This window comes from Callospermophilus lateralis, chromosome 2 (genome assembly GCF_048772815.1).
Source record: "Callospermophilus lateralis isolate mCalLat2 chromosome 2, mCalLat2.hap1, whole genome shotgun sequence".
NCBI classification, from domain to species: domain Eukaryota; kingdom Metazoa; phylum Chordata; class Mammalia; order Rodentia; family Sciuridae; genus Callospermophilus; species Callospermophilus lateralis.
In genome coordinates, this window is record NC_135306.1 from 26,837,866 (window position 1) to 26,865,245 (window position 27,380).

The 27,380-nt window shown below is 37.6% G+C and overlaps 1 protein-coding gene across 1 annotated transcript in view; it reads right to left on the bottom strand.

The window, feature by feature from the left end:
• Window positions 1-22,975, bottom strand: part of Fsd1l (fibronectin type III and SPRY domain containing 1 like) — a 70,020-nt gene extending 47,045 nt beyond the window's left edge. Inside the window, exons 1-3 of the mRNA XM_076845728.2 lie at window positions 22,826-22,975; window positions 7,056-7,151; window positions 2,383-2,514 (exon numbers count right to left, since the gene is read on the bottom strand). Of these exons, the coding sequence (XP_076701843.1) occupies window positions 2,383-2,514; window positions 7,056-7,151; window positions 22,826-22,840 (243 nt within the window). The 5' untranslated portion in view covers window positions 22,841-22,975. The remainder of the gene's footprint in view (window positions 1-2,382; window positions 2,515-7,055; window positions 7,152-22,825) is intronic.
• Between the last annotated feature and the right edge of the window lie 4,405 nt (window positions 22,976-27,380).

Genomic DNA, 27,380 nt, shown 5'->3' on the forward strand with positions numbered 1-27,380 from the left:
AGAAATGCATACTACTAAAATATTAATTAAAATTTCCAAGACTGGATAGCACAAGAACTACAATTCAAGTACCTAGAATTAAATAGGAATGAAGAGAAACAAAAGAGGAGAACTGTTATAGTGATATGCTCAGTCTTCATGCTTACATATTAATTCCACCTAATACAATCTCATTTAGTTTTCTCTTTCACTCTCTCTTCTTCCCTTCTTAATTGTAGGTCATGTGAAAAGACTGGTAGTGATTCCACAAACAGAGAAACAAACCAACTACTAGGCTTTTAAATGTATATAAGATTCTTCTTTAGAATATTTAACTAGTCTCTATTCCATATTCAAGCCTACTTATTTTCCCCTTAAGATTGCATTAAAAGCCATAGTACCAAAAAGCAATATCCAGATTCAAAGCAATTCCCATCAAAATACCAATGACTTTCTTCACAGAATTAGAAAAAAAAAAAAATTGTTAAATTCATTTGAAAGAAAGAGACCCTGAATAGCCAAAGCAAAAACCAATAGGAAAAGTGATGCAGGAGGCATCACAACACCTGATCTGAAATTATACTACAAAGCTATAGTAACAAAATCAGCATGGCATTGGCATTAAAATAAACATGAAGACCAATGGAACAGAATAGAAGACAGAGACAAACCCACATACTTACAGCCATCTGATACTTGACAAAGGTGCAAAAAATATATTTTGGAGAAAAGACAGACTTTTAACAAATGGTGCTGGGAAAACTGGACAGCTGTGCGTAGCAAAATGAAACCAGATCCCTATCTCTTACCCTGCCAAAAGTCAAACTGAAATAGGCCAAAGACATAGGAATTAGACCAGAAAGTTTACAACTATTAGACGAAAACATGGGGTCAACACTCCATCATATAGATGTAGGCACCAACTTTCTCAACAAAACCCTTAAAGCTCAAACACAGGGGGAAATCTTCATTACACCACATATTGCAATACTGTATTTGTAACAAAAGCAAAAACAGATAAATGGGACTTGCAATAAATTCTGATAAGGGGTTAATATCCTGAATGTAAGGTTATGGGATATAGCTCAGTACTACAACCCTTGCCTAGCATGAGTGAAGTTTTCTAGATAAATAGTTAAATTAAAATATACCCAGAATGGGCTGGGGTTTGTAGCTCAGTGGGAGAGTGCTTGCCTAGCATTGTGAGGCACTGGGTTCAATTCTCAGCACCAACATATAAATAAGTAAAATAATGGTCCATTAACAACTAAAAGTATATTTAAAAAAAATATTTACCCAGGATGTATAAAAAATTCCTACAACTTAGCCAGACATGGTGGCACACACCTATAAACCCAGAGACTTAGGAAGTTGAGGTAAGTTGCTGAGACCAGCCTTAGCAACTTAGCAACACTCTGTCTCGAAATGCAAAGTAAAATATGGGGGTGGGGAAAAACCTGAATAGGAATCTCTCCAAAGAAAACAACAGAGATGATCAACAATTCAAAAAGATGTTCAGCATCTCTAATCATTAGACAAATGCAAATCTAAACTGTAAAAAAACAACTACTATCAAACAAGACAAAACAAACAACAACAACAACAAACCCAGAAAATAAGTTGGTGAGGATGTAGAAAAAACCGAACTCTTATGTATTGTTGGTAAGAAGGTAAAATGGTATAGCCACTACGGAAAACAATATGAAAGTTTTTCAGAAAACTAAAAAAGAGAACTACCATATGATTAGCAATCTGACTTCTGGGTATACAACAAAAGAATTAAAGGAGCATCTTAGGTTTATACTTGCACAACAAAATTCACCAAAGCATTATTCACAATAATCAAGAGGTAGAAATATCACAAACGTTGACAGACAGATGAATGGATAAAAGAAAATATATACACACATGAAATATTATCCAACCAGAAATACAGGAAATCTTGATACATGCTACAACGCAGATGAACCCTAGGGACATTATACTAGGGACATTATACTGAGTGAAATAACAGTATCACAAAAGGACAAACACTTTACAATTCTACTCATGTGAGATATCAAAAGTAATCAAAACAATGGAAGAGGAAACAGTATGATTGCCAGGAGCTGGCAGGAGGGGAAAATAAGGAGTTTTTGTTCAAGGGGCACATAGTTTCAGCTTTGTAATAAAATTTAAAAGTTCTTAAGCTCTGTTACATGATAACATAATTACAACATTTAAAAAACATCTGAAAGTAAATTTTGTTATTTCTTAACCATAATTTAAAAAAGAAAGTTTGAGCAAAGTTAAAAACCATTCTTGAATAAAAGTATAGTTATACTCACAAATTCACTAATTTTTGCTTTCAACACATCAAGCATGAAATAGAATATTCAGACTTAAATAGCTGCAGGGTCTCACCTGTAACTCGTGTGATTTACGAGCTTGTTCTTGCTTGATACTATTAATCATACTTTCTTTTACATCATCCAATATAGAGTACAAACTATCAAATTCTTCATCTAACTCTGAAAGTATGTTAGAAGAATTTTCCTGTTTTAAAAAACAAAACAGAATGCTATTACTGAAAAGCCTTCAAACATTTAAGAACTGAAAGGTATACACAAAGGGGAGGACAGGTTTCTATTACAAACTGCCAAAGCCTAATGTAAAAGTAAAAACTTCTAAATTTCATTTAAGGCTTTAAAGGGGATGAATACAAAAAGCTGGCTGCTAATGAGGAGGGTGGTATTTTAGCTATGCCGGAGTTAAACTGCCTTTTATGTACTAACCCAAACACTCTTTACTTTTATAAAACTGCTTCTAAAGGACAAGAAATAGGTTGTTTTAAAGTTCCCAACTTTATCTAGACCTTCAGGCTCTAAGGCAGTTCCTAAGCCAGTGGTTCTTAACTTTTGAAGTATTAGCAGAATGACCAACAAAGAATGTTTTATCATTTTTTATTTATATATGACAGTGGAATGCATTACAATTCTTATTACTCATATAGAGCACAATTTTTCATATCTCTGGCTGTATACAAAGTATATCCACACCAATTTGTGTCCTTATACATGTACTTTGGATAATAATGTCCATCACATTCCACCATCATTTCTAAACCCATACCCGCCCCCTTCCCTTCTCCTCCCACCCCCTCTGTCCTACCTAGAGTTTGTCTATTCCTCCTATGCTCCCCCTCCCTAACCCACTATGAATCAGTCTATTTATATCAGAGAAACATTCGGCATTTGTTTTTTTGGGATTGGCTAACTTTATTAGCATTATCTTCTCTAACTCCATCCACTGATCTGCAAATGCCATGATTTTATTCTCTTTTACTGCTGAGTAATATTCCATTGTGTGTATATGCCACTTTTTTGTAATCCATTTATCTATTGAAGGGCATCTAGGATGGTTCCACAGTTTAGCTATTGTGAATTGTGCTTTTATAAACATTGATGTGGCTATATCCCTATAGTATGCTGTTTTTAAGTCCTCGCCAGTAAAGAATTTTAATAAAATATTGCAAAGAGTTTAATTCAGCAACTCTGAAGAACAGTTTGGGTATATAGGAATAGGGCTGATTTTGTGTAAATTTTTAAATTTTTTAGGTTATCTAAAACATTGCATTTACATAAAATATATAGAACTTTAAAGACTATAAGCAATTTACTACTAGATCCTATGAGATTTATCAAACATTGAATTTTGTGCCAGAAGGAATATCAGAAATGATCTCATAATTAGAATTTGTAATTGAACTCCTCCTGCACTTTACAAACTAAGTGACTTTTCCAAAGCTACACAACTAGTTGTAGCTGCATCATCAATAAAGCATTCCAAATCTCGACTTTCCAAAGTTCGTATTGCTTCATTAAGCAGGATGCCACTATTTTAACAAGAAATACCTTAAAATATTTGTGAAATCCCTAGATAGCAAATCCACCTTTGCAACAATTATGAGAGAAGAAATTCCCTTAAGGCATTTTTCAGCTTTGATAAATCATTCTATTAAGAGAAGCAAACTGGCATTGGTTAAGATGTATTGTAATATATCCAAACTTTTGATTATAATGTTTATAAAATCCAGACACCATCTCAATGGAGTCTCACAAAAAGTAATGTTCACCATTTTTATTAGTTCATTTATAGAAGCAAAAACAAGCTTTGGAGAAGGAATGCAGAATCTGGAAGGCAGAAGATTTACATCCCTCATTAACCACTAGTAACAGTGCAACCTTGTAAAAGCCACTTAAATTCCTGTGCCTTAGTTTATTGATCTGTAAAAAGGAGCTAGACTACTCTGGTCCTCTCAGTTACCAGTTTTATTGTCTCCTATCTACCATTGCTTGTACCCCCATCTAGTGACAAGCCTATATAGAATAACTGTCCTTTTTGTTTGTTTTCTGGGACTTCCAAGAATTCTAGTAATTTGTTAATCAGAATAATAAGTTTGTACCAGCTCTAACTTAAACATCTTTTTCCAGATGTCAAATGTGATGAGTTTTTTGTTCATTGATCAAGAGTTTCAAACTCAACAGCTCTTTGTTTTTATTGTCTATGCTTTTGGGGTCCTTTCCAAAAAATTATTGTGCAAGTCAAAATCATAGCACTTCCTCCCTCCATTTTCTTCTAATAGTTTTACAATTTCGGGTCTTATGTGTATGTCTTTAATCCATTTTGAGTTGATTTTTGTGTACACTGCTGAGAAGAGGGTCCAACTTCACTCTTCTCCACGTGGATATCCAGTTCTCCTAAAACTTTTATTATTTTTTAAAAAAATTTTTTGGTAGTTGTGTATGGACAGAATGCCTTTGTTTAATTTTCTGTGGTGCTAAGGATCGCACCCAGTGCATCACACACACCAGGAAAGCACTTTGCCACCAAGCTACAACCCCAGCCCCCAACACTTTTATTATTAAAGAGACTATTACCCACCCCCCTCCCCGCCACTGCATGCTCTCAGTGCCTCAAATGGCCATAAATGCATAGGTTTATTTCTGGGCTTTCTATCCTGTTCTATGGGTCAAATTATCTGTTTTTTTGTTGTTATTGTTGTTTGTTTGTTTTGATACCAGGGATTAAATTCAAGGGGCTTAATCACTGAGCCACATCCCCAGGCCTTTTTATTTTGAGTTGGGGTCTCGCTAGGCTGCTTTCAGCCTTGCTGAGTTGCTGAGGCTGGCTTCAAACCTGCAATCCTCCTGCCCCAGCCTCCTGAGCTGCTGGGATTACAGGTGTGAGCCACCAAAAGTGTTTGCATTTTAATATCAGTACTATGATGCTTTGATTAAAATAGATTTATAGTGTATTTTGAAATCAGGAACTATTTCAAAGCCTCCAGAAGTTTTTGCTCAAGATTACTGTGGTTATTCAGAGTCTATATCGTTTCAGACTAACTTCAGAAGTTTTTTCTATCTGTGAAAAATAACATTGGAATTTTTATAAAAATTACACTGAATCTGTAGATTGCTTTGAGTAGTCTAGATATTCTAAAAATAATAATTCTTCCAATCCATGAACATAAGACATCTTTCCATTTACATATGCCTTCTTCAATTTCTTCTATCAAGGTTTTGTAATTTCCAGTATATGGATTTTTCACTTGCTTAGTTAAGTTTACTTACTTCACTTTTCATACTATAGTGAGATTTTTTCCCCTTATTTTCTTTTTCAGATAGTCTGTTGTTAGTATACAAACACTTGTAGTTTTGTGTTGATTTTGTATCCTACAATTTTACCCAATTTATAGGTTTAACAGATTTTCATTACAGTTTTTAGAGTTTGCTACACATAATTTTATATTATCAATTCCACTTCTTCCTTCCCTATTTGGATGTCTTTTATTTCTTTTTCTTATTTAACTGCTCTGAATAGGACTTCCAATACTATTTTGAATATAAGTGGTAACAGCAAGCATCCTTGTTTTATTCCTGATGGTAGAAGAAAAACTTTCAATTTTCATCACAGAGTATGAGATTAGCTGTGCACTTGTCATATATGACCTTTATTGTGTTGAAGTACATTCTTTCTACACTGAATTTGTGGGAGAATTTTGAACTATGAAAAGATCCTGAATTTTGTCAAATTATTTTTCTGCATCTATTGAGTTGATCATGTGGTTTCTGTCCTTCGTTTTTATTAATATGATGGATCATATTTGTTGATTTACATATATATAAGGAACCATCCAAATATAAGGATGAATTACACTTAGCCACAGTGAATAATCTTTTCAGTGTACTGTTGAAATCAGTTTGGTAATATTTTGTTGAGGATTTTCGCATCTATATTCATCAAGGATGTTGGTCTATAGTCTTTTTCCTCTTGTTGTATCCTTGTATGGCTTTGACACCAGGGTGATGCTGGTTTTATAAAATAAGCTTAGAAGTAATTCCCTCCTCTTCAATTTTCTTGAAGTTTGAGAACTAGTATTAATTTTTCTTTAAATATCTGATAGAATTCAATTATAAAGTCATCAAGATCTGAGATTTTTTTTTTATTATTATTGATTGAATTCAATCTCCTTACTTATTGGTCTGTTCAGATTTCCTATTTCTTCCTGATGCAGCCTAAGAATTATCAGTTTATCTTAAGTTTCCTTCTACAATCAACATCTGATGAAAAACACATGGATTGTCTACTCAAACCTGGCACCACTTCCTTAAATATTCCTCTTCCTCCTAATTGGGCACTTTAACTTTTATGTTTTACTTTCGTCTATTTCATGTAGACCTCTTATCATCTACATTTTCTTTCTGCTATTTGCTCCTAGTTGGAATTAGAAAAGAAAAATATCAAATAGAAAAATACGGAAGTAAGCACTGTAATATTCCCTAGCAAGTACTCCAGAGTTTTCCTTCTCCTTTACTATTTGATTTTTCCACAAATAACACAGGAATGGCAAGGAAAGCATTTTTTACTTTATTTCCCATTTAAAACACCCTGCTCATAGCTCCATTAGCAGAATGTATTTGTATTTATAAATGTAAATGTATTTGTATTTATAAATGTAAAGTATATTTATACTTATAATTTGACTCAATATTCATTCATTGTGATATTTACATAAATTTAATAAAGATTCATACCTGAACTCCTCTTAATGTTTGATTTAATGTATCAATAAAGTTCTGAATTTCATCATTTTTATTTGCCAGAGTTGAAATGATCCTCTGTAGAGCTTCCTAGGATTAAAAAACAATTTAAATATTTCCTTTTAATGAAAAAGAACTATAAATCTTCTAACCATTTTCTAAACAAACTTTATGTAACAGCATATTACATAATAAATAGGAGCAAGTTTCTTCTCATTATTCACATTTTCCTAAGGCCTATTAATACAAAAAATGAGATATATCTGTACTCATTTTAACTCTCTAAGTATATGCCTTAATCGCCCTTCAGACTGAAAATGATCAGTATTATTCCTATCAATATTATTATTTGATGTTATAAGGCCATGGCAATGGAATAGAGTTAAATCCTTAAATCCTATAAAAACAAATAGAATTTCTAATACAGCATCAGGAAATGAAGAATAAAAGCAAGGAAACACTGAAATTTTAAAAAGTTTTTTTATCTACTTATAAAAATTAAAAAACATTTTAGAATATTAATCTAGGTAGCAAATTTGCATCTAGAATAATATTCATAGTAACATTTATAGATGCTATAGAATCACATAAAATAAAGTAAGCAATTTTAGTCGTAAATACCCAAGACTTTGATAATACTTCCTACTTAAACACAGGATTAACTTAAACACAGTTTAACTTCCTTAAACTCAAGTTCAGTGCTATAAAGTAAAATTTTCTGCTATGATAGAAATGTTCTATATGTGTACTCATGTGGTAGTCCCCAGTCACATACAGCTAACAAGGTCGTGAACTGTGGCTAGCACAAATGAGGAACTAAATTTAGTTTTTAACTTTAATTAATTTCAGTTTACATAGCCACACAGGACCAGTGCCAGCACAAGTCCAGATGCTTAATAACAGCAAAAACCCAACAAGTTACTTGTAGTCTCAGTAAATATCACATGTACTTTTCCTGTAGAATTTTTCCCAAAACAAAAGACTTATTTCTGAAGGTACCTAACAAGTTTGTTTAATAAAACTCATAAAATTTGTGGGACAAAGATTCTCCTCAAAATATTATGTCAATCAAAGGTTATATACATATGAAGAGCCCAGGAATAATCTAAAAGAAATGTTTTATAAATGTTCATACAGTGTATTAGTGAAAAATTAAGATTACAACAGGTCTAATTTAAGTGTCAAACAATCCCTAAAAATAAGGAGATATTATCATCCCTGTGCTCAGCCTAAGGGTTCTCTGTTATATTCATTAACCTACACTATACCTTCCCATCCTCCTTCTTATGATATTTTAAGATAGTAACACAGTGAAGTTGTGCTATGAAAAAGACCAATTGCACACCAAGAGTTAGTTGTTTATCCCTGTCAGTGATTTTCCCAGAACTAATGCACCAAGAATCAAATCCAAAGACAACAAAAGAATAGCAGAATGGAGTCAGGACTTTGGGGAAGAGTCGGCACAGTTAAAGGGGTCTTAGTGGTGATACTGATATTGAAAAGGTAAGAATATTTAAAGGAGACGATTTCCAAGTACTCATCCAAAATAGGATCTATATGTACTTAGAAGCAACATAATGAAATAATAATAACTGTTCTGCACAATCTTCATACTTTTTATAGTAAGTTTCAATTGATATGATTGGTGTTAGTGTTTGGATGTGAGCTGTACCCCACCCCCAAAGGTTCATCTTAGAGAATGTAGGAATATTCAGAGGTGAAATGATTAGATTATAAGAGCTGTAACCTAATCAGTGCATTAATCCATTTGGTGGATTAATAATATGAAAGGGCTACTATACTAGATGGTTAACTGTTGGCAAATGGAACATGGCTGAAGGAAGTAGGCCACTGGAGGTATGTCCTTGGGGAGTACATGTCTTGTCCTGGTTCCAATTGTGCTCTCTACTTCCTGGCTGCATGAGCTGAGCTGCTGTCCTCCACAATGCCCTTCTACCTTCTACCTCACCTTAGATTCAGAGCCATGGACTTGGCCAACCTCGGACTGAACCTCTGAAACTGTGGACCCAAAATAAGTTGTTATTGTCAGGTATTTTGGTCACAGTGACCCAAAGCTAACACAATTGGGTTCTTTTTGGTGAATGTATCTGCTTCCCCTTCTATTCCTCACAATGGCAAAAGACCCATGTATAAAAGGCTTGTTCCCCAGAACAACATTATCAGGAGGTGGTAGAACCTGTAAGAGGTACAGCCTAGTAGGATGTCTTTAAATCAAAGAGGACATGCCCTCAGTGGGGACAATAGAACCTCAGTCTATTCCTCTCTGACTTCTGCTTCTTAGCTATGAGGTAAGCAGTTTTACTTTCTGCCATGATATACTGCTACCTCACCACAGGACCAAAAGCAAAGGGTCCGACCAGTCATGGACTGAAACCTCTAAAACTGTGAGCCAAAATAAACCTTTTTTCTTGATAAGTTATTTAAAGTATTTGTTATAGTAATAGAAAGCTGACTAACATAGCCAGGGCTACATTCATACTGTATAGATGAGAAAACAGAGATTAGACTAGTTGCCCAAAATACTGCTGATTAGATAAAATATTAGGCTCAGTCCCACTCCCAAGCCCATGCTCTTAACTGCTGCATTAGAACTCTACCTCTGAATCCAATCAATTATCCTATTTTATGGTATACTCATACCATAAAATTATATATTCTTTAAACATCTGGCTTGCTAAGTTTTCAATGACATAGAAAACTGCTGGAAAATTCATATTACAGAATCACAACTTGAGCTAGGCATATCTAGCAGATATCAATCAAGGTAAAGACAATAAAGCTGGACCAGAACAAGGACAGAGATCTTCTAGAAGACATCATATACTATGAAAACAAGCAGCCAGGTCCCGATGAATTCAGTCCAAAAACAAAATTTCAAAATCATCACGATGTGTGAGTTCAATAAAAACTGAAGGAAATTTTACATATACACACATGCAAAAAGTGAAATTTTGGAACATAAAAGAGGTAGATCTACTTCAGAAGGGGAAAAAAATCTCCTGAGCACAATATAGCTTCCCACTTTTACTTATCTTGTCTAAGTTTAGCAGCAAATTTTGTATTTGAAGATTGGTAGTAAAAAACTCTTGAGACAGCTGAAGCATACTGCCCCAGCTAAGTAAGCTGTGAGCTCCAAAGGTTTTTAATAAGCAGCCTGTTTTTCAAAGCTCCTGTTATCTACTAGATATAGTCAGATTTATAAATGTTCTCTCATTGTTATGAGGTCTTTAAACTAATTCCTCTATATCATTAAGAGTTACCCATCTGTTAAAATTTAACAGCCCCTGGTCTAATAGTGATGATAGAAGTCAGAACACAACCTTTACCAATGACAATGCTCTCCTTCTTCGTAGAGCAGAATTGTTCAATAGAAATACAAAATGAGCCAACAGTAGCCACATCAAAAAGTAAAAGAAAGCCACATGTGGTAGCTTACATAATCACAGTGACACAGGAGGCTGAGGCAGGAAGATTCTAAATTCAAAACCAGTCTCAGCAACTTAACGAGGCCCTAAGCAACTTAGTGAGACCCTGTCTCAAAATAATAATAATAATAAAATAAAACAAAAAGGGAGGGGGATGTGGCTCAAAATTAAGTGTCCCTAGGTTCAATTCCCAGTAGCAACAACAAAAAGTAAATGAGAAACTGGTGAAATTAATTTAATATTATACTTAACCCAAGAGATTCAAATATTATCATTTCTAATCAACATTTAACAATGAACTACCTAGCTGGGTGCAGTGAAGCATGCCTGTAAATCCTAACTACTTGGGAGGCAGAAAAAAAGAATCATTTAAGTCCAGGGGTTCAAGGCTAGCATGAGCAACAAAATGAGACCGCCAACTCAAAAAAAAAAGTGAACAATTTTCAACAAGTTTCTTTTTAAGAAATGGGGGTACTACCTCTTCAAAATCGAATGTCTACTTTCAATTTACAACATTTCTCAGTTTACATTGGTCACATTTTAAGTGCTCCAAAACCACGTGTGGCTAGAACCAGCCTGACAATACAGATTTACACACTTATTATACCATTAAAACAGTCCATATATTTCTTTTTTTTAAAGATAGAGAGAGAGAGAGAATTTTTTAATATTTATTTTTTCAGTTTTCGGTGGACACAACATCTTTAATTTATTTTTATGTGGTGCGAGGATCGAACCCAGTGCCCCGCGCATGCCAGGTGAGCACACTACCGCTTGAGCCACATCCCCAGCCCCAGTCCATATATTTCTAAGAATAGCAATAGAGCAAAGATCCTCAATCAATTCTAATTTGCACTTAAAAATAAACAACCTAAATGTTTTCTGAACTTTTTTCTTGGAAGACTTGAATTTCTTTAGGTTCTATGTTATCCCAGATTCTTAAATTGGGGCAAAAGCAACTCTCCTTTAAGATTCTTCTAAACACCACAACACAAGGGACAAATACACTCTACTTGCCTATAAAGTTTATATTGCTCATTAATATTTTTGCTTAGAGAAAATTTTCTGTAAAATTATAAATATGCCAAGGTTGGCAGATGACACAAACAAGACTGCAATTGAGGACTGCACTATACTATGTAGAAGGGAAGAGTTTTGAAGCCTCGGCTATAAAATACCACTGAGAAGTTGAAAGAATAGATAAGCCCGCAGTACAGGACTTTAGAGCCCTAGCATTTAAGATCACATGTGTTTTCTTTTTCTTTTTCTTTTTTGGTACTGGGGAATGAATCCAGGGGTACTTTACCACTGGGCTACATCCCTAGCCCTTTTATTTTTATATATCGAGATGGGGTCTAAGTTGCTTAGGGTCTCCCTAAATTGCTGAGGCTGGCCTAGAACTTGGGATTCTCCTGCCTGAGCCTCCTGAGCTGCTGGGATTACAGACATGGACCACCATGCCCAGGTACTATCACATATATTTTCAAAGCTACCACCAAATGCTTTATAAACTACTAAAGAAGCAACAACCCAGATCATTAAGAGACAGAAACCCAAAGAAACCAATATGACCTTGGTAGTGAATGCAGATAAAGTGCTGCTTCATCCTAAACTTTTCTACACTTACTAGAAAAAAAGGGCAGTATTCTGAAAGTTCCCCAGGGTACAGTGCTGACAAGAGCTCCAGAAGCTCTGAATCCACTTTCTCTTTAACTTATTATTGTTGTGGGAGGATGAGCAAAATGCGAAAGATGTAATCAAGAGCTAAGTATTCTAAAATAGTGAAAATTCATCGGGAGGGCTGAAAAAAAACTCTGAAGAGGAACAGGGCTTCAACCATTCTGGCTGTTCCAAGAAATGGGGACTCACTAAATCTGGTGTGGAAATGGCATGAAGATAATAATAACTAAGGAACTTGGTACTCAGTAGAACTGTACAAGTAATAAAAATAGCTAAGACAAACTCTCACCAACACCAAAACTTATAAAAACTTAAAAGGATTGCATGAGCTGAGTTCAGAAACTTAACTTAGCTTGCATGGTGGTAGGAGTCAGAGAAGAGTACACATAGAGATAATACATGCCTAATCTAGGAATATGCAAGGAGAGGCAGACTGGATAGGTACCAAATCCAGCATTTTTAAAAAAGTATTTTCTAAATATGGCAGGCAACATGCCAGGGAAGATATCAAATAGATTCGTGTGTGTGTGCGCACACCACCTATGTGTGTGTGTATGAATGTTTTTCCTTGAATTCATAAACTTAAGAGAAAGAGAAAATTGTAATGCAATGAGTTTTCTATCCAAGTCTATCCCTCCAGGGCTTTGAGTTTAATCCACAGCTTTAATAAAGGAAACACAAGTGACTGAGAAATTGTCGAGGTGAAAGCCAAAACCAGAAGTCTCAATATATGTGATATAAACTCTGCACAGAGTATGATAAGATATAGGGCCATTAGACAGAGGCCTCTCCTCTGAATTCCAGACCATGTTAATATAATTGCCTGCTTGAAATCTCTACACGGGTGTCTCACAAGCCCTTCAAAGTCAACTTGCCATAGCCTTTCCCCCGAGCCTGGGTCATTCTCCAGAATTCTACCTCTATAAATGGCACTACCAGCTGCCAAGCTAAAACTTTAGACTTCTCCCTTATTATCTTTCCTCTAATTTGTGCTCTACATGTAGCCACCAAGTTCTATTAATTTTACCTCCTAAACAGTTCTAGAATATCTATTACTATCATAGTACAAGTTACTATCATATCTCAACCCATACTATAGTAAAATTTCTTAAGAGGCCTCTTATATATTATTTCTCCCCAATAATCAGTTCTCTATACTGCAGCTAGGGTCATAGGATACCATCATACTTCCTGCTCAATATTCTTCAATGGCTTTCCATTGTTCCTTGGATAAAACAGAAAATTTTTAACACAATCTTTAAGACTCTACATAATCTGCTTTGCTTACTTCGCCTGCTTCAATTAACAACAGACTTACTTTTTCTTGCTATATTCCACTTCCAGTAGCCTGCTGTTTCTCCAATAAGCTTTGTTTCCTACCTGGGAGCTCTCACATTTATCAGTTCCTATGCTGTAACCACTATTATAAAACATACACAATATGCTATTAAAATAAGTTCCAAAAAAGCACTTATAAAATGAGCGCATTGTGACATCTGTGTCACTTACCAATGCCTCATGGGTGAAGGAAAGCACCCATTGTGAAAACAACTTTCATCCACTCCCTGAGATTCTATTAACCTGAAAGGATGACTACAAGGGTGTCAGATTTCATATCAGATCTCAAGTCTCCCATTACCTTCCAAACACTGATGGATAAAGTAATAAATATAGATGAATAAAGGCAGTACAAATTATTTGAGGCATATCTAGATAATTATATTTTGTAAGACTTCAGATGGCTCTAACTAAAAATTCTAGGTGATACAGGTCTGACAAATGCCAATTTTTCTAGACCACAGTTAAAATAAACAGGACACAGGTCTCCAGAGGACATATGCACAGGCTATCTTGGCCAGTGTGCTTTGGTCATGCAGCACTATCACCAGAACCTCAAAAAAGCCACTTCATCAAGATTAAGCCTCTCAATGGCCTGACTATGGATTTAGACTAAGGCAACTGCTACACCAACAAGAAAAAAGGGGTTTTATACACTCCAGTCAAGCACAATTGCAAACATTCCCATGGCATGGATCAAAGTAATCTGGGACAAATAAGTCATAAGGCACTCTCTGCAAAAGGGAAGACTTTAAAAAAATTATACTTATAGTTTCTATTAATCATGTGAAGTAAACACACAATAGACTGAACAAATGAGAATATTTTTAGACTCTCAAGTGCCAAGTACTACCCTGAGTTCTTTACACACTGTTAATTCATTTATTTTTTTTTTCAAGAATTCTATGAGGTAAGATATTATTATTCCCATTTTCTAATGAGGAAGCTGAGGCATGGAGAGGTTAAGTAGCTTGCCCAGATATTCAGAGATAATATGTCACAAAGCCAGAATTCAAGTAATGGCAATTAACAGCCTTAACTATTACACTGTACTAACTGATATGGTAAAGATCAAAGGTTCATTAAAAGGATGTCAGAACATATAAGAACACCAAAAGGATTAAGATTTTAATTCAAGATTAGAAAAAACTGGAGCTATCAAAACAGACTGTAACACAAACTACCTTAAAGAAAAAAATATATATATTTTGGCTCATAGTTTTACAGGTCTCAACCCATGGTTGGTTGGCCTCATTGTTGTGGGCCTTTGGCAGCACCTCATTATGGTGGGAGCCCAAGGAAGAGGATGCCGGTTACCTGTTGGCCAGGAAGTAAAAGAAAGGAAGGGGCTAGGGACTCACTGTCCCCTTCAAAGGTGTGTCCCCAATAACCTGAAGCCCTTCCACTAGGACTTACCTCCTAAAGGTTCCAATACCTCGCAACCATGTCACAGGCCTTTGGGGGACATTATAGATCCAAACTATACAACCTTACTATAGAAATACCACCTTATAAGTCTCAGAATAAGATGATGTTTCAAAATGATGTTTATCATTTTGAAATGGCATTTGTTCTAATGATTTTAGCCTAATATGTGGGAATTAAAATGTTGTGTCTTAATTTTGCTGCATCTAACAAAATCTGCCAACTTGGACTACTTATCCAAAAACTGAATGTAACACGCCCCTGAAGTTATGATGCATACACTTCCTATTTTTAAAGTCAGTGACCAAAAACCTTCACATCCAGGTTTACCATTCATTATACCTTGAATCAGCATCCAAGTGATCATTATAGAAACACTATGACATATGGGTTTCCCACCAGCATCTACGCAAATCCGAAGATTTCTGAGTCAAATACTACATTAGTATTTCAGACAGTTAAGTATACAAATCTAGAATCACCACCAGTGGATCTACAATTTAAGGGGGTCTAACTATTATTATAGCCAAATCAGCAATTATTTATTAAGCACTTTCAATTTGTTAGGCACTGTGCTGAGCTACTGAGTTTTTTGGGTTTTTTTGTTTGTTTTTTTTTTAAATCACAACAGCCTTCACACTTTTGGGGGTTTGAAAAATTAAGAAACTTGTCACAGTTCAAATCCAGGAGACTGCCTCCAGAGTCTCTGCTTTTATACTAACCTTGGCTGCTTACACTATTGGAGACTACAAGAAATGATCATAGGATTCCACCAACTAGAGCAAAGGGATCAATGAAATCAGCATGTAATATCCCTGGACAATGTCTAACTGCCACTAGAACTGAGGTCACTTGCATAACCCCACACCACAGACATCTCCTTTGAATTAGGCGACAGTCGAAATCTAAAAAGCACTATCCATCAGGTAAGCCAGATATTCAAAAATCTTATCAGCTTATGACAAAATTAACAGGAGTTTCATACCCAGATGTAATGAAATCAGAAGGTAAAAAGGAGAACTAAGAAATCCAGGAAGTTGATAATCATAAATGGTTTACAGGCGTAAAGCTATACCCTCTATTAACAATCAATTGTGAGCACTTCCTGAATACCCATTTAATCAAGAATGAATCAATAATCAACTCTTCCCATCTAATTTATCCCCTAAAAATAATCTAATGCTAGCTAGTGAAAAAAAAAATGGTGGGAAATATTGCCTTTCCATCCTGAGCTCAGTTGTAAGATATCAAGCCAAATGAGGAGGTAGTCTCCCATTCAGGATTGGAGGAAACAGTATGACAGAACTGAAGACAGAGCCTTAATCATGTGCAGTGGCCTTTGAACTGGGTGTTACACTCGAGAAAGTTAAACAGGCATATATTCTCAAAGTAGAGGAGTGGTGTAAATAGAGCACTCTGGGGATTGCTGATAGTAATAAAATGCCCTCCGAAAGGCAAGTTTACAATATGTATCCAAACCCATTTTTAAAGTATATGTATATCAACTCAGTAATTTCCTTCTACAAAAATTCTTCTAGGAAAATGATTAAGAATGTAGGCAATGTCTTGGCTACAAGAATGTCCATCTTGCCAGGCGTGGTGGCACACACTTGTAATCCCGGCAGTTCAGGAGGCTGAGGCAGGAGGATTACAAATTCAAAGCAAGCATCAGCAAAAGCAAGGCACTAAGCAACTCAGTGAGACCCTGTCTCTAAATAAAATACAAAATAGGACTGGGGATGTGGCTCAGTGATGAGTGTCCCTGAGTTCAATCCCCAGTACCCGAAAAAAAAAAAAAAAAAAAAAAAAAAGAATGTCCATCTCAGTGTTATTTATTACATTAAAAGGTTGAGATCCAGCAAGAGAAATAATATGTGAGGTGAATAGAGAGCCTACATCCTGGGAACAAATTTTTACCCTTCACACATCAGAAAGACTTCTAATTTCTAGGGTATACAAAGAACTCAAAAAGCTAAACACCAAAAAAAAAAAAAACCAAATAACCCAATCAACAAATGGGCCAAGGACCTGAACAGACACTTCTCAGAAGAGGATATACAATCAACCAACAAATACATGAAAAAATGCTCATCATCTCTAGCAATCAGAGAAATGCAAATTAAAACTACTCTAAGATACCATCTCACTCCAATAAGAATGGCAGTCAAACAACAAGTGCTGGCGAGGATGTGGGGGGCGGGGAAGGTACACTCATACATTGCTAGGGGGACTTGAAATTGGTGCAGCCAATTTGGAAAGCAGTATAGAGATTCCTTGGAAAGCTGGGAATGGAACCACCATTTGACCCAGCTATTCCTTTTCTCGGTCTATACTCAAATGACCTAAAAACAGCACACTACAGGGACACAGCCACATCAATGTTTATAGCAACACAATTCACAATAGCTAGACTGTGGAGCCAACCTAGACGCCCTTCAGTGGATGAATGGAAAAAAAAAATGTGGCATTTATACACAATGGAATATTATTCAGCACTAAAAAATAACAAGATCATGGCATTCGCAGGGAAATGGATGGCATTAAGCAGATTATGCTAAGTGAAGTTAGCCAATCCCAAAAAAACAAATGCCAAATGTCTTCTCTGATATAAGGGGGGGAGGTGACTCAAAATGCTGTTCTTCCCGGAAGAGCATGGGAAGAAGATTCTCTCTAGATAGGGAAGAGAAATGGGAGGGAAAGGGAGGGAGAAGGGGAATTGCATGGAAGGTAGAAGGAGACCCTCATCATTATACAAAATACATGTATGACAATGTGAGGAAAAAAAATAGCATCACCGTAGATTAGGTAGAGAGAAGTGATGGGAGGGAAGGGGAGGGGATGGGGGAAAGGAAGGACAGTAGAATGAAATAGACATTATTATTACTGTGTGTACATATGTGATTGCATGACCAATATGATTCTGCAACCTGTACACTCAGAAAAATGAGAAATTATATCCCATCTGATTCAAATGTATGATATGTCAAGGTCATTGTACTGTCATGTGTAACTAATTAAAACAAATTAAAAAAATTTTAAAAAGGTTGAGATCAATATACAAGGGTGATGATTAAATAAAATCTAGTAATACATCCACACAAATTCTGCTGAATCACTGAAAGTGCTGTACAATGGTATTAACATGGAAAAATGTTTGTGAGATATTATGTCAAAGGCAAGCTGTTAAAAATTATAGCATCATAATGCATATTGCTTAAGTTTCTATATGCATACAAAAAGACTGGATTGTAATACAAATGTTGAATGTAATTATCTCTGGATGGCAGAATTATGGGTGATTTTTACTTTAAATTATCTCTATCTCCGATTTTCCTACAATAAACATTTATTATTTATAATGGAACAGAATAGCAAACACTGGCTGTGCTGACCCCCCCCCCCCCGCTTTTTTTTTTTTTTTTAAACAAATTCAAGATATAATCAACTGTCAGTTAATAAACATCAAAAACTCAGATTCTATCAGAATCTTGAGACTGGAAATAAATGTTGAGAGTGAAAACATACAAAAGAAGGCTGGATACAAATGCACCAACTTCACAACAGTGTCTACCCTAGGTCAGAGTGGAATATCCATCACTATGGCAAACATTCAATATGTGTTTGCTGCATGAATAATCCTGCTTACATTCAGCCAAGCATTGAAAAAAAGCATTGTGTTAAAACTACAAAAAGAAGAAAAAATTCTGTTCCCTATTTCATTTTAAAAACTGCCCAATTCAGCTTTAGAAAGCTAAGACCAACCCTCAAAAAAGAAAGAGCTACAGAGAAGGAAGATAGATATACATTACAGAAAAACTAGTGATCTTATATGGGGCAGCAAATAGGAGCAAATTCCTGGTTTCAATTTAAATAACATTCCATATCACCTACCAACTATTTTTCACTAGACTTAAACTAGCTTAGAAAACAAAACAACTACTTTGTACAAGTTTATCCCTGTTAACATTTTAGCAGTTTTAATTAATCCTACCAGCATTTAAAAGCAAAGAGTTCAAGCAAGGGTAGTAATGAAAAAGCTTGGGCTGTGAAAAATGATCTGGTTTGAGCCCAAATACCACTTGCTAGCTGTTTTCTCTAAGCTTCATTTTTCCATATCTGTGCAATAGAAATAAGAGCTATTGTGAGAGTTTAAAGCAGTTTACCACAATACTGGATAAAAAACAATACTCAAAAATTTTTCCCCAGGAAACTTTTTTTTTTTTTTTACTGAGAGGTATTTGGAATATAGTATGGCTGGTTAATTATCTGGATTGGAGAGAATGTCTGAATTGCTATGGTTCAATGTGAAGGCAAAAAATAAATAAAATATCAGGATAGAAGAGAAAACTGGGATATAGAAGACAAGAGTACATATGCTACTTGCTGCAGATTGTTGGGCTTTAAAATTTCTGCTTAATTCAAACTCCCAGTCTAGGTTTGTCCAGATTTTTATTTTTTATATTTGTACCAGGGATTTAACCCAGGGGTACTTTACCTCCGAGCTACAATATATAATCCTATTTATTTATTTACTTAGAGACAGGGTGTCACACTAAGTTGTTGATGTTGGCCTTGAGCTTGCAATCCTCCTGTCTGAGCCTCCAGAGTCACTGGGATTTCAGGCATGCACCACAGCTCCTCACTGCTTTGTCCAGTCTTATACAGTAAAGCCTCACCTGTCGTTATCCTTTTCAGAACAGGAAGTTAAGAATACACAGACAAAAAGTTGGCACAACTAAATGACAATGTATGCTCTTGGTAACTTACTTCCTCTAGGATCTCTTTCCCTATCCTTTCTACCCTTTCAGTTATTCCTAAAGTATCTTTCCTAGAAACAATGATTCCTATGAATATGAGTGAGCTACATAAAAATTTAACTTAAACTATTGAATTACAATCTCCAAGGTTTTAGAAAGGTGCAAATGTCTTGTTTCAATGTTTCCTTTGAACATGCACATTTCTTTGGGTAAAGAAACCTTTGGGATTTTATCTTAAAACCTCTTACAGACATAATCAAAAGGTTTGATCATCAAACAAAGCCACCTATCCATAACACATCCTGTTCACAAAAGTGCCCCAGAAACTCAATATAAACAGAATCCCTTTGTTTTTTTCTGGGAAATAATACTGTGGTTTTCTATATCCAACAGTATGCCTTACATACCCAAGGCAATTACATTTTCTTCCTCCTCTCATACAGAGCATCTGTTGCTAACAAAACACTGAAGGCCAAGTCATTTTCACAGACAAAAAAGCAGCTGGTCAAGCTAATCCATTTGCTGACTAGCCATCATCAAGCTTCTATAAGACTGTCCAGTTAACTTAACCTTTATTGTCAGATTACAGGAGGCAGAACTTCCAATCCTCTTTCAATTAGGATTTAACAATCCTTCTTTTGCACCACCAAATAATTTCTTACAAATACAAAAAAACAGAAAACATGCTTTAAAGATGTATAAACTGAATCAGAAAAGAACAAAGTTATTTTGAGGTTGGGATTATAAAATTAATAATAATAGCTAACAGTATTAATTTATGCTAGGCACTGTTAAGAGGTTTTAAAAAATGAACACAATCCTTAAATAACCCTTTGAGGATTAAGTATAAAACTATTATCTCAATTTTTATAGATGAGGAAATGGAAACAAAGAACAAATTACCTAAGCTAACATAGCCCATAAAAGGCACCACTAAAAACCTGATTCCGGAGTCATCTTCTTAATAACTTAAGAGTTCAAGTCCCAACACCTTACAATGAACAGGTATATATCCAGGGCATCCTCATCCTTTGCCACTCGCAGCACCCATTTTCCTCATACTAACTGCTGTTAGTATGAGGTACTATTACTGCTACTGTAAAAACATTTTATAACAGGAAATAGTCTCTTAAACTCATGCTGGGGTGTACTGCTGTCTCATTTAAAGAGAAAAAAAATTAATCAGTTTAGTTCATTACTATTTGAGGCAAGTAATTGATTCTGCAGTAGTTTATGAGAAAAGGAAGCTTAAATTCAACAATTAAATGGTTCACAAGCATGAATACCAGATACTCTTTGTGACCTATAAAACAACAGGGTGTTTTTAAATTAGAAAAATTCTCTTGATACTACCAATGAAATTTAACTTATTTTCTAATATTGAGAAGTGATTCTCAAAGTTATCCTCAATAAGACATATCAGTACCAATAATAAAAAAAACAGCTAATTCTTTGCCATCTCTGAGAAACTGCACATGGTACCCTCTAGGTACACCAAAAAGTAAATAAATAAATACATAAATCTGAAATGATAACAGATAGGTTCAAAATAACTTATCAACATGCAGCATGACCTTGCAAGAGTCATAACCTCCAACTTTTGATTCCTCAAAAGGAATATACAGTCCCTGATAATTAAGATGATCCACATTAAAACAAATTTTTTCCTACAAAAATGGAATTTTTCAGGACTAATTCTTCATAAACTTTAAAATGCTGTGTGTTTCTTAAGGGATTATTTTATCAAATTTTTACAATAACACTATGAAATACTTTTATTTTTACAGAATAGATGAGAAAATAAATTAATCACCAGTGCATGACTTGCTCCATATCACAGTAAATAGTGCCCTGGAACCCAATTCTCTGAACTTCCCAAGTCTTTACTCTTTCATTTGACCTCTGCTACTGTCCACTCAAGTATCATATGACTTTTATCTAATAAGCTGTGAGATATTTTACAAATTTAGGCAGAGATAATGTTTTAAACTTATACATATTCAAAACACATAATATGGAATTTTTAAAATTACTAATATTCTTGGAAATAATAATTGAATACATCCAACTGGGTTTCAAGACAAATGCATATAATGAACACATTTGTTAATATACACATCTGTTAGCTACTATAACAGTTAATGTTTAACACATGGCACTATTCTCTCATGCCCCCCACTCTCAAGAAGGTGAAATCACGCAAAATCATAGAAAGTTGTTCTATTTTTTTCCCGTGTTTTCTACCTAATAATAGAAAAGAATGGTCTCTAAAATATGTCCTTGTTTTTCCCTGCTGCATTATTGATAATGCTTGTTTTTCTTTCCTATACTGTACTATATTTCAATTACACTATAATAAAGAGAAACAGGCAGTTAATTTCTATACAAGGATTATGACGAAATGTTAAAAAAAACTCACTTTCAATTGTCATTTGACATACTATGTTGTTTAAACATTTTTACTTAAGTCAAAAGGCTAGTTCTATATATGCTTTTCTCAACTTACTCTGAAAGTATGAAACATTCCACAACCACAACTAGGTAACTGTGACAAGCAACACCAATTGGTCAACGAGGGTGGGGCGGCTACCCTGACAACTGTCTTTTCCCTCAATTAACAAACAGTGACCTGCTTATGAACAAGTCACGGGAAGGGGAGGGGAGGGGTACAAAGGAGTTTGGGTCCCTGACCTAAAGAGCTTGCATTGTGCCAAAAAAGGGGACTTGTTCGAGGAAAGAGCAATAGCTCGGCGTCAGCAGGGAGACCCCCAAATCAGGCTGTGCCTGATTCCACATCTGCTGGGGCGGGAAACATTCTCCCTAGCACGCTGGCAGGAATAAAAGGGGCCCAGCGCTGCAGAAAGTGATTGAAAGACAGGGACCGCTCCTGGCGTCTTCTCGGGAATCAAGAGGCCAGCCGGGGTCACTGGGCGCGGCTCCTGCAACCCCGCGAGCGCGGCTCGCTCGCGTCCAGGACGGAGGCCCAGCGGCCTCGCCTTCAGCCGCGGGAGCCCCGAGCGCCGGCGCCCACCACCCACCGGGCCCAGAGCGCCCCGCCCACCCATCGCCGGCCCGGCCCGCCCCGCCTCGGAGGCCCCGCGCTCCTCTCCCGGCTTACCTTCTGGGAGTCCATGGCGAGGAGTAAGCCTGCTGGCTCGAGCCGGCCACAGGAACCGCGCGAGGAGGCGGAGAAGGCCGGCCACGCCGAGACCGCTACCCGCCGCCGCAGCCGCCTCGGCCCGCACCGGCGCCGCCCGGCCCCGCCCGTCCGCGCCCAGCCGGCGCGCGCGCGTCGCCGCGCAGCGGTTGCCAGGGTGAAAGGGCGGCCCGCAGGAGGGAGGGAGAGGGAGGAGTGTTCGCGCCTGCGCGCTGCGGCCGGGCCGCGGGAGTTCAGGTGCCTGGGGTCTGCGCCGCAGGGAGTGGGATGCGTCCGCCCTCACGAGCAAGTCTGCAGCCTCTCCTCCCTTCCCCCATCCCTTTAATTCCGCGAGCGCGAGTTCTGCTGGCCTTGCCATGGGCCACTGGGCATCCAGAAGCCGGGCCCTCGGGAGGGAAAGCCCTGTCCCGGAGATTGATCAGTCCACTCTACATTCCACGCGCACCTGAAGCATCTCCCCACACTGACAAGCCTGGGAGAGACCTCCGAGCCCCGGCTAGACCAGGAAAGGGGCTAGGATGGGGATGCAGCAGAAATGTGGATATGGGACTAATAAGGAGCTGGGGAGCCAAGTAGAACTTTCAAAGAGAGCCTGTCTCCATCAGCTCCTTGCTGCGAGAATGATCTTTAGCAAGTCACTGTCCCTGAGCCTGTTTGAATTTCTGTGAAATAAGAGAGGCTGCGCTGAGGATTGAATATTGCATTCAATATTGATGATCATGTATATGAAGTGCGTTGTATAGCTTGTGCTGAGTAAAATACATTTGTTATTGGTAGGGAGTTAGAACCTGCTCAGTCCGTCCTGAGGGGGCAATGCAGGTGAGCTTGAAAATGTTTCTCCCCATGGAGACCTCATCCTCCTTTTAGATGACTTGAGAGGCTCAAAAGTTGAACTGGGCAATCACTTACGAATACATTAAAGAGAAATAAGTATGGAGTACCTATTGTGTACCAGTTTTGCAAACTGAGAATTCAGTCTAGAATTCAGGTCCAGCTCCCATTAACTTACAATCTTTGTGTGGAAGGCTGACAAAAAGAATTAACGTCTGAATGATATTATAAGTGATAAATAGAAAAATTACATGGAGTAAAGGATTTAAGAATTGGGAGGGTTCAGTTTCCCATAGGGAGGTCAGGGAAGGCTTCTCCCAGGAGTGACCTGAGTAAGTGGGAGAATGAGTAATGCAAGAGTTGGGGGAAGGGCATTCTAGTGGGAAGCAACAGCAGATACAAAAGCCGGAGAGAAGGTATGAGGAACTATTTATTCTACAGTGCTCTAAATGTCTACCTATGAGTCTCCCCAACTCTACTGTGATTTCCTTGAGGGCCGAATCTTCTTTTAGCCATATCTGTATCCTCAGCACAGGGCCTGCCATACAGTCTGCACTCAATAAAATCTTTCTTAAAAAATAATTTTTAGTTGTCAATGGCCATTTATTTTATTTATTTATTTGTGGTACTTAGAGTCGAAGCCAGTGCCTCACACATGGTAGGCAAGCTCTCTACGGGTGAGGCACAACCCCAGCTCCTCAACTAATTCTTTTTAAATCTGCATTGAGATGTACAAGAAATGGGATGAAGGGCACAAACAGGAAACAAGAATTTGGTTCAGACTAGGTGGGTAATAATTGGAAAGCCTGGATCCAGGAAGGGCCTCTGAACAATTTTGTTCCTGTCAGCTGAAAGCAGAAGTGGCATATAGTCTTACAGAGAGATGCCCCCACCTGTCTTGGTACCAAGGGAAGTGAACCTTCTAACCAAATCTTTCCAATTCCACCAGGAGCAGTGAGAGCAGCCAGGTGCCCAGCCACTCACCTATTGCTGCAGTGGCAAAGACTAATCTTCACACTATGCTCTGTGCACTGAGGCTGAGTCAGTTCCCTACAAGAGAGAAATGTAGACTAGGAAATGAAGAGCATCAGAGGTCAAACCACCAGACTGACTGTATGGTTCCCAGTGCTGCCCTTGCTTGCCACCTGGACCCCCACAAAGAGAAGGAAAGAGGATTCCATGCCATTCTTTCTTCTTCAGATGCCAGGGTTTCACCTCAGTCCTATTAAAGGGCAAATCTTGGGCACTTTATGACTGATGGACACCACCACAGGAGGAGAAAGAGAGAGGCTTTGGGAGACAGTGAGTCGCAGCTGAAATGTGACTCTGTCACAGGCTCATCCTCTAGGAGCTCACCCCTGGCTCCTTGCCTCCAGCTCCTCCGGTTCTCTCCTGCAGCCCAGCTAGGAGCCTGCAGATTTCGACAATTGCTTTACCCTAAGTGACTTCTGCCCTCATCAGATTTATGGCTCTTTTGGTCTGGTTCCACTGCCAAACTCATCCTGGCTCCCTTACTTCTCCTTATTCCCATACGGGAACAGCTATTTCCTTCTGGCTGTGACTTCTTTCTTCCCCAGTTCATATAGGGTCTCTCACCATAATCACTCATCAAGATTGGCCAACTCTGTATCCCAACCCACTCTCAGTGTCTTTGGCCTATAGGCAAATCCTTTACTTTTTCTGCACTCACCATTTCAAGATAGAAATTTTCAAAAATAGTTTTATCAATAAAGTACTAGTTCTTAAATGGGTCCCCTGTAGCAGCTGCCTCAGCATTACTTGCTAACTTCAAAGTGCAAATTCTCAGATTTCTTCCCTAACTGAATTAGAAACTCTGGAGATGGGCTCCAGTAATCTGTTTTTAACGAGTCTTCCAGGTGATTCTGATGCACACCAATGCTTGCAAACTATTAAATTAAGAGAAGTAAAATTGCTTAAAAAAAATGGAAAAAGAAACTACAGGGGAATAAAAACAGATGTTGTTTCAATACTTAGTTTGCTCCAGGCTCAATGGCACACGCCTCTAATCCCAGTGGCTCCGGAGGCTGAGATAGGAGGATCATGAGTTCAAAGCCAGCTTCTGCAAAAGTGAGGCACTAAGCAACTCAGTGAAACCCTGTTTCTAAAGAAAATACAAAATAAAAAATAGGGCTGGAGATGTGGCTCAGTGGTCAAGTGCCCCAGAGTTCAATCCCCAGTACCCACCTACTCCCCCAAAAACCTTAGTTTTCTGATTCTGATGTAGCATTTCTAGCCATAATTTTTTTGAATGAGGCTTCTGGGCCCCATGAACCTCTTTCTAAGGAAACTCAAAGTCAGGATAACCTCATAGTTGTCACTGCTAATGTCTGATAACCCCTCCCAGGACCAGGTTCTCTGTCACTCTGAGGGGTGCCAGGCAGGCATTGCCTATAGCCCTGAATTGCCTCATAAGTTCTGGGATCCCCTATCTGGTGGGAGAAAAATTTCTTTCCTTTCTGTGTCTCCAACAGTCTTCCCCTTGGATGTTAGTTTAGGGTCACTGGCATGGAGTCATGTGTCTGCACGTAAAACTAGACACTGTTTCTTACCACCTATGTGGACACCAATGAGTCTCTTATCCTCACTAAGCCTCAATTTCCTCATTTGTAACATAGTGATCATAATTCCCTTTTAGGGTTGTTGTGAGGATTAAAGGAGATTATGTATGTTTTATGCTTGGCTTAGTTGGCATTTAGTAAGCAGCAGTTACATTACTTCCTGTATACCGTGTCCTTCTATGCCACCCTTGTGTGGTTCTTTCTCCCTTTGGGTCTTTGGAGCCTCAGGAGATCTAGTTTTACCCCAGCTCCCCTTTTCACTGCTGTGCTTGACTTTTCTGAAGCATCACTAGCCAAATGTTGCTCTTTTTGAAGCTCCACATCTTTATCCCTGCTAACATCTGGCAAGGGTGTTAGTATACACTACCCAGACTGGGAAAACCCTGAGGCTTCTCTAAGCCTTATTTTCTTCAGTTGTGAAGTAGGAATCATAGCCCTAGCATGTACAAGGGTTGTTGAGTGGATTAAATGAAATAATCCCTGTTAAGTGGTTAGCACAGTTTCTGGAATATAGTAATCATTCAAAAAATTTGCCACGATCCTCTCTTCCCAAGCATAAAAACCTAACTAATTATGTTTTCTGCCCTCTTCTGATGAAAGACCAAACTCTCTCCAAAGCCTTGGAACCTCTGGGAAGTTAGAGCACTAATTTCTGACCCTAGACATCATTATGGACAGGGTCTTCTAGGAGGAAAAGAACAGTGCAGCCCTGAAGTGGGCTCGCACTCTATGGGGTGGTCTGGCTCCATACTTGGAGAGCTCTAAGCCAAGTGAGAAGCAATCACTAGAAACAAACCTGATTGGCCAAGGGCCAGAAAACCATGTGAGAAGAGACACAAACACCCGCGAGTCTTTAACCTGACAGGAAAAACTCAGGGAAGATGTAATCATTGACTTCAAATCTCCCCAGGGCTGCTGTGTGGACATCAGAGATGACGTGTTGTCTACCATCCCACAGGTAGAATCTCACCCGACTGGGGGAAGTTCAGAAGACAGATTTCCATTCAACAAATTGTCTAACTTTCTAAGAAATTCATACAGAACTGGAATACATGGCTTGGTAAGTGAGATTCCCATCAGTCTGGGTATCCAAGCAGAGGCTGGGC